The sequence below is a fragment of the Lutra lutra genome, chromosome 3, assembly GCF_902655055.1.
Source record: "Lutra lutra chromosome 3, mLutLut1.2, whole genome shotgun sequence".
NCBI classification, from domain to species: domain Eukaryota; kingdom Metazoa; phylum Chordata; class Mammalia; order Carnivora; family Mustelidae; genus Lutra; species Lutra lutra.
Genome location: NC_062280.1, coordinates 29,450,737 through 29,462,100, shown reverse-complemented (window position 1 = coordinate 29,462,100; position 11,364 = coordinate 29,450,737). Strand labels below are relative to the sequence as shown.

Sequence of the window (11,364 nt, the reverse complement as noted above, 5' to 3'; positions counted from 1 at the left end):
GTGATTTTTCCTGATGGCTGGGGACCCTGTCGGGCCCTGTAGGAAAGTGGGGCTGTGCCGTCACTCGGATATAGCGAGCTAACTAGCAGAAGGGTCATTCCCCAGCCGTGCTTCCCTGGAGGTCAAAGTCTCTGGCTGGAAGTGCGGTCAGATTTCGCGCCCTGAGCACGTGACTAAACCGACTCCGCCCCCGTATCTTGCCTCTCCCGCGTGCACCCTCTCCCTCCCACCCCTTCAGGGAGTTTGACCAATGGGAGCCCTACGTGGGGCCTGGAGCCGCCCTGGTGGGCCGGGCGGCTGCGCGAGGGAGCTGCTCGCGGCAGACGCCCAGCATTCCAACCCCGCCCGAACTCCGCAAGAGGTTCCCGGGCTGCGAGCGAGGGGCGGACTGACGGGCGAAGACGGCGTGCGTGCCCTGCGTGAGTGCGTGGCGGCGGCGCGTGCGCGAAGAGTGGGTAGTGTGGCGGGGCCCACGTGTGTCCCTGCCCAAGACCCCCGCGGCTTGGCGCCCCTCGGCTCCATGACCCGAAACACCCCAGCGTCCGCGCCCCGCCCCAGGCAGCTGGTCCCGTTTGCCCTTCCTGCAGTCCCCGCAGTCCCCGCAGTCCCCACAGCCTCGGCCAGCGGCCACGTATCGCCATGGTGATCGTGGGCAACTACTGCGAGGCCGAGGGGCCTTTGGGGCCGGCCTGGGTGCAGGGTGGCCTGAGTCCCTGCTTCTTCTTCACTCTTATGCCCTCGACACTGATGGCCCTGGGGGCTCTGGCCTTGGTGCTAGCCCTGCCTTGCAAGCGCCGAGAACGGCCTGCTGGCGCCCGCGAGGTGTCTTGGAGCTCCGGGCCTCTTGTCGCTCCCTACGTACTGCAGCTGCTTCTGGCCACACTTCAGGTGGCCCTGCCCCTAGCCAGCCTGGTTGGCCGGGTGGGCACTGCCGGGGGTGCCCCGCTGCCAGGCTACCTACTGCTGGCTTCCATACTGGGGACTCTGGCCAGCGCCTGTGGCCTGGGGCTGCTCGTGGTGGAACATAACCAGACCTGGCAGAAGCTAGCTATGGGCATCTGGATCGAGTTCAGGCACAGCTCGGGTCTCCTGCTCCTCTGGACTGTGGCATTTACAGCTGAGAACTTGGCCCTTGTGTCTTGGAACAGCCCACTGTGGTGGTGGGCACGGGCAGACTTGGGTCAGCAGGTAAGGGACCTCTTGGGGAGAGGAGAATCATGAGTGGCAAGGGCCGGGAAGAAGGATGGTATGCCTGGGCACAGTGTTCCACACTTTGGGATGTACCTAAGAAAGGGAAGAAGGGGAGGCCTCCTGGCCTGGCTGCTGATAGCCCGCTGGTGGGGTGTGTCTGTGCTGAGTCACTCTAGATGTTTTTAAAGCTTCCCTGATGCTGGGCCCCTGACTTGGGTATGTGCCCTGTCTCACTACCCAGCCCTGTTATAAGTGTTAATAATGTTACTTTTGGCCTTCTCTGATGCTCTCCGGATACGTTTTATTCTAGGTTCAGTTTAGCCTGTGGGTGCTGCGGTATGTGGTCTCTGGAGGGCTTTTTATCCTGGGACTCTGGGCCCCTGGACTTCGTCCCCAGTCCTATGCCTTGAAAATTAATGAAGACGATCAAGATGTAGAGAGAAGCGAGGTATACATGAATTTCTGAATCTTAGGGTCTGTCTTACTTTCATTGCCTGTCCTCATTTTTTCCCACCACGATATTTCTTTCCCAAATCTCAGTTTGTACCCTGTGAGCCTTTCTGACCTCATTGGGGATCACTTATGGGTCTGAGATAGCTGGGATCTGTAATCCCATACTTTTTCCCCAGAGGGGTTCGCCTAGGGCACTTCTTTTTGACTTCTGAGCTCCCCGCCCCTATGTGTTTCACCATCTTAGGTTCAGTCAGCAGAGGCACCACCACGATCTACATGGCAAGACCTGGGCAGGAAGCTCCGCCTACTGAGTGGCTACCTGTGGCCTCAAGGGAGCCCAGTTCTGCAGTTCATTGTGCTCATCTGCCTGGGGCTCATGGGCTTGGAACGGGGACTGAACGTGTTGGTCCCTATCTTCTATAGGGACATAGGTGAGGGGATGAAGAAGTGCCAGCTCAGTTCTCTGGTCCTTCATGGGCCACGTGCAGGGTCCAGGCCCTAACCTACGGAGGTGGGGCAGTGTTAGGAGCGGGAGGATGAGAAAGGGGCTGTGGCTGGTGCCTGGAGCAGTTTCTCCTGAACAGAGTCCTCAGGGCTGGAATTGGGCTCTGACTTTCTGTCTCCGTAGTGAACTTGCTGACTGAGAAGGCCCCTTGGAGCTCCCTGGCCTGGACCGTTACCGTCTATGTCATCCTCAAGTTCCTCCAGGGGGGTGGCACAGGCAGTACAGGTACGAGGGACCCTGCTGTCATCCTGGTTGGCATTGGCCTCTTCCCCTCTTCCTCCCCTAAGCACCCCTCCCCTGGCCCTTTGGTGGTCTCGGACCTTTCATCTGGGGTACCGGGCTGATGGTGTTTGGCCCCCCAGCTCTACCGAGGCCTCCCCCGGCTCCCCCTAGGCTTCGTGAGCAACCTGCGCACGTTCCTGTGGATTCGGGTGCAGCAGTTCACGTCACGGCAGGTGGAGCTGCGCCTTTTCTCCCACCTGCACGAGCTGTCCCTGCGCTGGCACCTGGGGCGCCGCACCGGGGAGGTGCTGCGGATTGTGGACCGGGGCACGTCCAGCGTCACGGGGCTGCTCAGGTGCCAGGCCGGCGGAAACGGAGTGAGGGGCGGCGGGCTGGAGGAGCAGGCATGAAGGGGGCTGGCTGTAGAAAGCACCCAGCTTCAGCTGCCTCTCCGTCCTGTTTTATCCTTTTTTTTTTTTTTTTTAACTTTAAGACAAACATAGGTATGCTAAATGGAGCTAGTATCTTATAAATTCTGCTCGCTCTTCCAGAGGTTCCCACCCCATCTAGAATGTTGGGTTCTGTTTTTGATACGTTGACACATGTATGTGCACAGCCTCATGGCCCTAACAGGGTGCCAGGGAGGGTTTTCCCAAAATGCATGGGATCACGACATAGGTGTCGTTCTCAGAATTGCCTTATCAACAAAACGGCAGGATATCTATTCCTGCCCTGCATGAAGAGCCTCCTCGTTCATAACTGACCCGGCGCATCCTGTCCTTGGGGCCTGCTATCTGTTTATTTAGCCGTCTATCCGCTGAGGGGCAATTCAGCTTGCTTCTACTCTGTCACTGAGAAACAAAACCACAAGGAAACTCCCGGGGGCAGAGCTGCTGGCTCCCAGCCCCTAAACCTTCCTTTGTCGCATGACTTGCCTCCTTAGCTACCTGGTGTTCAACATCCTCCCCACACTGGCTGACATCACCATCGGCATCATCTACTTCAGCATGTTCTTCAACGCCTGGTTTGGCCTCATTGTGTTCCTCTGCATGAGTCTTTACCTCAGTGAGTGCTGCCTGGGGGAAATGTCTCCTTGAAATGCTCCAGGGACTTCCTTGGGTGTGAGCCCTGCCCCTACTCAGCTGGCCCAGCGAGGGGAGGCTATAGATGAGGGGACTCGAATCCACTCCGGCTGTTGCTCCCTAGCACGACGGACTGGCCTCCTCGGCCAGGGGAGCCATAGCTCGGCCTGGACTGAGGGCTGGGGAAGGGCATCCTGGTCACCTTGTGAGTTCACGTCACAGAGAAACCTCATCCATGTAACCAGATGCAGCCAGCCCCCAACAGCATTTTCACACACAGGCCTTGTACAGGTTGCATGGGTGTCTTGGGCATAGCCCCTTCCCTCGGGGAGCTAGGGCTCCCTTTGGTACCTGGGTCCCTGGTCACCGTTCACGTGTATGTGGCAGGTGGCAGACATCCCCCTGTGGTCTCTGTTGTCGAGAGTGACGCCTCGCTCTCTTCTTCCCCTTCCTCCCCCTCTTGTCACTCTGCAGTTGTGACCATTGTGGTCACCGAGTGGAGAACGAAGTTTCGACGTGCCATGAACACACAGGAGAATGCCACCCGGGCCCGAGCTGTGGATTCTTTGCTAAACTTTGAGACGGTAATGAAGGCCTTGGTGGTATTAGTGTGAGGCATGGAGGTGTGGGCCAGCGGGGCTGCCAGGGGACCTGGGGTGGGGGAGTGCGGTGGGGAGGGAGTGATGTTTCAAATGAGGACAGACAGACACCCGGCTGGCTCAGTCAGAAGAGCATGCGACTCAGTCTCGGGGTTGTGAGTCTGACCCCCACGCTGGGTGTAGAGAGTACTTAAATATGAGTAAAAGTTTAAAAAAATAAAATATAAAACGAGGAAGGAGGCAGTGGGAATGTATTCAGGCAGCAGCTGTGTCTCACAAGGGCGGCTTGACTTCGTCAGGTGAAGTATTACAATGCGGAGGGTTACGAAGTGGACCGCTATCGAGAGGCCATCCTCAAGTACCAGGTGAGGATGCCCGCTGGACACCTGCTGAGACCAGCAGCCCAGCCACACGGAATTGCCAGGGCCAAGGGGAGGACAGCTTTGGGCTGAGAAAATGAGGTCGAAGTTGCCTGGGCTCAGTTTGGATTTGGTGAGAGTGCATATGTGACGTTCCACCTCCCCCCGAACTCCCATGTCATCGCCCCAGGATCTGGAGTGGAAGTCAACAGCTTCATTGGTTCTACTGAATCAGACCCAGAACCTGGTGATAGGGCTCGGGCTCCTCGCTGGCTCCCTGCTTTGTGCGTACTTTGTCAGCGAGCAGAAGCTACAGGTGAGGGCACTGTGCTGGGGACAGGGAAGAGAGGCCCGGGGCCTGTGTCTGGGCCCTCAGGTACCTGGGTGGGAAGTGGGCAGGGTGACAGCCCGTAGGCGTCCCGTGACCTCGTCCTCCCCTCGGATCTCCGCAGGTTGGGGACTTCGTGCTGTTCGGCACCTACATCATCCAGCTGTACATGCCGCTCAACTGGTTCGGCACCTACTACAGGTAACTGACCTCCAACCCTGCCCTGTCTGGGGTGCGCACTGATATCCCCTGCTCCTCGGAGGGGCCCCAGCCGGCACTGTTCTTGCAGGATGATCCAGACGAACTTCATCGACATGGAGAACATGTTTGACCTGCTGAAAGAGAAGGCAGAAGTGAGTGAAACGTGGGGAGTGGGGCGTGCAGGACATGGGGGTCTGCGTGGTGGCCCCGTGTCTCGGGCATACCAGACCTGTGGTGGCAGCACACATGGGCGGCACTCTCCTAGGTGAAGGACCTGCCTGGAGCAGGGCCCCTGCGCTTCCAGAGGGGCCAGATTGAGTTTGAGAACGTTCACTTCAGCTACTCCAGTGGGTGAGCCTGCCTTCTGCCACCTCCCAGCCCCTGTCCCGTCGTCCGTTTACATGTGGCCAACCCAGCTTCTCACCCACCATTGCCTAGAAAGGGAGCCTGAGCTGGGGAGGGGCAGGGCCCAGGAGTAGCTCTGCCAGTGGAAGGGGTCACTGGGAGTGCCGCAGGCCTGCTGACCATGCCCACCCTTCCTTGTAGGCGAGAGACCCTGCAGGACGTGTCCTTCACCGTCATGCCTGGACAGACACTGGCCCTGGTGAGAGAAGACCCGGGTATTGGCCCAGACTCCTTGAGTTTCCCTACTCCCAGTGCTTCTGGAAGTTTGTGATCCAGGCAGTGGAGTCCAAATCCTGTCACGCAGGCCATAGGATCGAAAGTAGCAGCCTCTGTGGACACTGGCAGCTTCTTGGACAGGAAGCCTTAAGAGCCAGCGGGCCTGAACATGTCTTCCCTCTGTTTCCACTGCGCCAGGTGGGCCCGTCGGGAGCTGGGAAGAGCACAGTGTTGCGCCTGCTGTTTCGCTTCTACGACATCAGCTCCGGCTGCATCCGAATCGATGGGCAGGACATCTCCCAGGTAGGGCTCCCAGGGAGGAGACTGTGAGTTAGGGGCCTGTGTGTTAAAGAAGGATACTCTGGGGAGTGCTGGCCACTGTCCGGGGAGAGAGGATGTCACCCCTGCAGAAAGCTGCAGCTGGAGCCCTCGGCCTTCCTCGTGCCATGTGACCTCCCCAAGTAAGGGAGTCTGGGCACGCAGAGCGTCTTGTTTCTTCATAGACAGAGAAACAGACTCAGGGAGGTTGAGGGGTTGGCCCACACAGCTAGGATCTGGGGCGGTGGTGACAGGGTTCCTGTACCCCCTCCCATGTGCTTCCCCTCTTGCCCCCCCCCCAGCCCCCGCTACCTCCAGGCCAGAGGGCGGGTGTGGGGCAGTCTCACAGCCTGGGGCATTTGGTCTCTTGGCTCCAGGTGACCCAGATCTCCCTCCGGTCACACATTGGAGTCGTGCCCCAGGACACCGTCCTCTTCAACGACACCGTTGCCAACAACATCCGCTATGGCTGCGTCACTGCTGGGGATGAGGAGGTGATGGCGGCTGCTCAGGCTGCCGGCATCCATGAGGCCATCCTGAATTTTCCTGAAGGTGAGCTCCCCTGCAGAGAGAGCCCCTCCCCTGCCTGATTCAGCCCTGCTCCTTCTTCTGACCTCTGCTCCATCCCTTCCTGCTCATCTGGTCACAGAAACCAAATGTAGCCTGTGTGACTTGAGGGAGGTGGGCGATGTTCACAGGATACGAGACGCAGGTGGGTGAGCGGGGACTCAAGCTGAGTGGGGGAGAGAAGCAGCGCATTGCCATTGCTCGCACCATCCTCAAGGCTCCAGACATCATTCTGCTGGATGAGGTGAGGGCCCGAGGCTGCCTGCTCCCCTTCTTCCTCCCTTGCCTGGGTCCAGGCCGCTGCTATGGGGCAGTGTCCCATCGCGGATAGATAGCGTGAATCCCTGCTTCGTAAAGACATCTTAACAGTTCTCAAATGCGGAGAAGGTCCTTATTGATTCCCAAGACCTCAGGTAACAGCTCGTATCCTCCTTCTATGGGGATTTTGGGAGGCAGGACCAGGTTTACCCAGATCTTCTCTGTAGGCAACATCCGCACTGGATACATCTAATGAGAGAGCCATCCAGGCTTCTCTGGCCAAAGTCTGCGCCAATCGCACCACCATCGTAGTGGCGCACAGGTACGGGACCTGGGTGGTGGGTGGCGGGTGGCCACCTGTGTTGTGCACTGCCTAACTCAACTCTAATTCCTCAGGCTCTCAACTGTGGTCGACGCTGACCAGATCCTTGTCTTTAAGGATGGCTGCATTGTGGAGCGAGGACGGTAAGGAAGCCCGCACGATGAACAGGGCAGGGCTTCTGAACGGGGGCCAAGGAAAAGATGAAATCCCAGGAGTGTTTCAGAGGGATCTCTTGGGCCGATCCCTCTCCTCTCTGTGGGCTGGAGGTGAGGACTCTTAGAGTTAAGCAGGTAATAGGGACTTGCACTTTCCTCCTTACCCCAGGCACGAGGCTCTGTTGTCTCGAGGCGGCATGTATGCAGACATGTGGCAGCTGCAGCAGCGGGGACAAGAAGAAGTTTCTGAGGACACCAGACCCCCAGAGTGAGGCCAGTGACTAAAGCTGCAGCCACGTCCCTCCCAAAGGAGAACTCAGAGGGGAAGAAGATGTATCCCTTCTCCCAGCACATTTCATCCCAGTGAAGGGGTATGGTGCTAGCCATAGCAGAGGAAAAGAACCTTTCAGAAAAGCACTTTTTGGGGAAATAAAAGTGTGGACCATGCTAGGATCCTTGTGACTCCGGTGTGGGGTACTCTGGGGAGCCTCTACCCTTAAGTCAGGGGCGCATTCTTGATGGGACTCCTCTGGTTTCGGTTGGACAAGAGAAAGAAACACGCCACCTGGAGGTCTTAGTGACTGCCAAGATCCTTTATTCCTTCCAGGCCCCTCCTTGCCCCCTACACATGAGGGCAGCCTCAGTGTAAAGGGGATGACAAAATTCAGGGGGCTGTACGGGGCCTGGCCAGCATTCACCAAGGGCCCACCCACCGGACACTTGTAGCTGCTCTCTCCTGGGCAGCTGGAGAGGCCAGTGGGGCCTTCTGCAGGCTCGGCTCCACACGCTGCTCCTCCGGATGCTCCCCGGAGGTGGCCTCCTCATCTTCACTGCTGGCTGCTCCCAGCCTCCTCTCCCTGTGTACCCTAGAGGTGTGGGGGCCAGAGTCCTCCTCAGCTGAGCCTCCCTCCCCAAGCCCAGGGCCCTAGCACAGGCTGCAGTTGGACGGCTTCAAGCTGCGGCTCTGGGCCTGGAGCAAGGAAAGGGGAAGGAAGGGAAGAAAGGGCATGGTGTCAAGGAAAGGAGGGCTGGTCCTCACTTCAGAGTCTAGTGTGGGCTGGAGTCACACCAAAAACGAAAGGATAACCACCATTCCCAAACTCTACCACTTGAAGAAAGCACCCCCCCGCCACTCCCCTCCCGGCCAGGCCCTGAGCTCTCCCCAGTCCTCATACCTGCTGCCGTCGGTATTCTGCCTCACTGGCCGACAGGGCCTGTGCTAAAGCTAAGTCTTCTTCCTCCTGAGAACTGGGAGGGAGCAACAGCGCAAGTTGGATGACAGTAATATCTAAAACGCGAGCATCTGATCTGCTAGCGTCCCTGTGCTGAGCGCTTCCGAGTATTCTCAGTCTTCACGCGACCCTACAAGGTAGGTAGCAGTTCTGTCCCATTTTAGAGAAAATCAAGAACCTTTATGGGTTCAAGAACTTGTGAAAGGTTGTAGAGTTAAAAAGCAGAATTTTGAGCCCAACTTCTTAATTATTACTCTATGTGGGGTTGGAGTAGTCCCACCACCGTCCCTCCAAACAGCCTTTGCCCACATCCCACCCTCTTTCACCAGAGGAGGCACCTTGGGGCCTGGGGTTTGGTCTCTGCCAAGGACAATTCCAGAGCTCTTTGCAGAGCCTCATCCTCACTCTGCAAAAAAGGAGAAAGAGGACCAGTTGCTCTGGACTTTATTCTCTGTGGGGGGGTTGCTTTGGTCGCTCAAGCTCCGCCCAACTCACCAAGCCATTCTGCAGGGCAATCACTGGAGGGGCTGTCCGGGACGGAGACTGGGTTGTCGCTCTACGGCAGACATTCAAGAGGCTGAGGTCAGAGATGCGAAGGGAAAAAAGGGAGAGAAGAACCAGGCAGGCGTGCCTACCTGCTGGGAGAGGTAGATGAAGGCAATGTCCGACTTGGGCTGGGCATGCTGCTTGTAGAAGAAGCCAGACCTTGTGCTCTGGAGATGGCAGCAAGTCTGTAGGGAAGAGACACTCTTGGTATGCCTCCAAGAACAGCTTGCATGCTCCTCCCAGGCCTTACCCAGGAGGTCAGGAGGGAAATTCCCCCAAACAGCCTGGAAAAATACGCATTTGAATAGAAAGCTAAAAGACTCCTCTAGCCAAAGGCAACAGGTTTGAAGCTCCCCAACTTGTAACAGTAGAGGCTGAGTCAGTTCCAAAAGGATGGGGTGATTCCTAAAGGCAAGTACTGGACGTGGTTGCAATTACCCTGCCCGACTGGTGGGGTGACTGTCCCCGGAGCAATCATGGTCCAGTGGGTGACGGTGCTTGATGCAGAAATTTCGGCCACACCGCTCGCAGGTCAGTTTCATCATTTCTCGCTGCCGGCAGCCAGAGCGTTCGCACTTATTGGTGAAGATCTGAGGCAGAGGGAAGGTTTGTCTCTGCGGAGACTCTGACCACGTTCTCCAATGCCATCGCAAGAGCTGTTGCGGTTTGCAAGCATCCATGGTCCCAGCTGAGTCATGGCTAACCCCTCCAACGCTTACCTTACGTTTTTGCTGTGCTGGATCTGAGCGACAGTCTCGGTCGATGTGCTCCCCCACAGCGCGGTCAGGGGGCTCCCCTCTGGCCACAGGCACAGGCACATTACAGAGTGGGCATACAGGTACCTGGATATCCTAGAGTTAAGGAGCAGGGGTCAGTCTGTGGCCCGCTCCCAGTCAAACCAAATCTCTGGTCCTGAAACATCCTGCCCGAGAGAACCTGAATATACCCCCTATAAACACACAAGGAAACAATGTTTCCAGCACTGAGCCTCAGAAAAACAGTAAAGGAGAGGAAACGGGAGACAGAGGGACTCCGGAGATAATGCAAGCATCCTCCACCCGCCCCCTCCCACCCTCAGACCGCCCCCTCACCTTTTGGTAAGCAGATCCACAGTGATGCTGGGCGTAGGCCACATGGTCTGCGCAGAAGATGCCGGAGCAGGCGTCGCACTTGAGCGGCAGAAAATCTGCAGGGAGCAGGTCGGATTGCAGGTCCAGCGGGACCTCAACGTCGTTCCCACTCACTCAGCCTTCCACTCCCGTGCAACCAACTGCACCCGGTCCTAGGCCACTCTCTCCTAAGCCACGCCCCCTTGGCCACCGCCCCCAAATTAGGCCCCCGCCCTCCTCCGGCACTGCCAGCCCCGGAGCCCACCCTTTGCTCCACCTGCAACTCCAAGCCCCTCTTGGCCCGGCCCCGCCCCTCGCGCGCTCCGCCCCTCACCCAAGCGCTGACAGCTCGGCTCAGAACAGTGAGCCCCGAGGTCCGGAAACTCCATCGCCGGGCCGGCCGGGGCCTGCTGGCTGAAGAAACGGCGCTGAGCGTGTGGAGGGGTCTCTCGCTCCGGGTCCGGACCACGATCCCGCACTCCAGGGGGCTCCTGCCCCGCCCCTCCCTCTCCCCCTCCCTGCCGGGGTTACCGGAGCCTCAGCCCTTCCCGGCCAGCGACTCCCACTCCACCCCCGGCGCGCGCGGGCGTGCTGACGTCATCGCGCAGGGCGGGCACGTCCCGCGCAGTCTCTGGGTGGCGGGAGGAGCCGCCCCTGCAGAGCCGAGTCCCGCCCTCCCCGGCCGGGTGAGGAGAGGCTGTGGTCTCGCGCGGCTCGGGGCTGGCGGGCGCTGGCGGGCGCTGGCGGGCGCTGGCTAAGCTCCCGGAAGGGCGAAAGCGCCGGCGAGGGCTTGGGTAGTTAGTATCTTGGGGAGGGAGGGCTAGGGGCTTTTCACAGTCGGGTCCCGCGCCCGCTCCTCACTCTACCACTCTCGCCCTTTCGTCCACTGCGACGGCTGCTCTTATTGCCCACGAGCTGACGACTCCCATATTGCCTCGAAGTGAGATTTCTCCCCAGACCTGCGCATCCTTCCTCCGGCTTTACCTCTGATGCCCTTCTGTAAGACTTCGCTGACCCTCCCCAGTCTGAGTTAGGAGCACCTGCTGTGTCATCTTCCCCATGGTGTACTAGCGCCCATTATCGCCTTGTAATAAGCGGTTCACACGCGCGCTCGTGAATGTACGGGGCAGTGAGGGACCACCTCTATCTTGTTCTAGATCCCTGACGCCCAGCGCAGTGCCTAGGATTCTGTGGTTTTGTTAGGTGGGTTTGATACAATTTCGAAAGTTGTTTTTAGAAGTAAAGTTGTTTTGACACGGGAATGAAGTAAGTTGGGTCGGGATGTCATCATCTCAT

At 58.4% G+C, this 11,364-nt stretch overlaps 2 protein-coding genes across 7 annotated transcripts; one reads left to right on the top strand and one right to left on the bottom strand.

Moving 5' to 3' along the window:
- Positions 1-78: 78 nt before the first annotated feature.
- On the top strand, positions 79-7,631 carry ABCB6 (ATP binding cassette subfamily B member 6 (Langereis blood group)). 3 transcript variants are annotated; one of them, XM_047721058.1, is made up of 19 exons: positions 79-1,188; positions 1,502-1,639; positions 1,889-2,075; positions 2,273-2,374; positions 2,543-2,726; positions 3,315-3,436; positions 3,928-4,037; positions 4,352-4,417; positions 4,602-4,727; positions 4,864-4,940; positions 5,029-5,092; positions 5,206-5,291; positions 5,487-5,544; positions 5,760-5,864; positions 6,257-6,431; positions 6,578-6,690; positions 6,932-7,026; positions 7,101-7,169; positions 7,351-7,631. In XM_047721058.1, exons 1-19 carry the CDS (start codon positions 640-642, stop codon positions 7,451-7,453), a joined length of 2,529 nt encoding a protein of 842 aa, XP_047577014.1. In that variant the 5' UTR covers positions 79-639; the 3' UTR covers positions 7,454-7,631. The 3 variants fall into 3 exon arrangements, 2 of the variants coding, with proteins under 2 accessions (XP_047577014.1, XP_047577015.1); XR_007125785.1 differs by lacking the exons at positions 7,101-7,169; positions 7,351-7,631 and having other exon boundaries at positions 6,529-6,690; XM_047721059.1 differs by lacking the exons at positions 6,932-7,026; positions 7,101-7,169; positions 7,351-7,631 and having other exon boundaries at positions 6,529-6,751.
- Positions 7,632-7,759: 128 nt separating this feature from the next.
- On the bottom strand, positions 7,760-10,642 carry ZFAND2B (zinc finger AN1-type containing 2B). 4 transcript variants are annotated; one of them, XM_047721073.1, is made up of 10 exons: positions 10,600-10,642; positions 10,403-10,482; positions 10,051-10,145; positions 9,679-9,810; positions 9,398-9,549; positions 9,049-9,144; positions 8,909-8,969; positions 8,752-8,819; positions 8,357-8,429; positions 7,760-8,151 (listed from the first exon to the last, which is right to left on the bottom strand). In XM_047721073.1, the coding sequence occupies exons 2-10, from the start codon at positions 10,455-10,457 to the stop codon at positions 8,107-8,109; spliced, it is 777 nt and encodes a 258-aa protein (XP_047577029.1). In that variant the 5' UTR covers positions 10,458-10,482; positions 10,600-10,642; the 3' UTR covers positions 7,760-8,106. The 4 variants fall into 4 exon arrangements, 2 of the variants coding, with proteins under 2 accessions (XP_047577029.1, XP_047577028.1); XR_007125787.1 differs by lacking the exon at positions 10,600-10,642 and having other exon boundaries at positions 8,357-8,543; XR_007125788.1 differs by lacking the exon at positions 10,600-10,642 and having other exon boundaries at positions 7,760-8,047; positions 8,357-8,543.
- Positions 10,643-11,364: the final 722 nt, after the last annotated feature.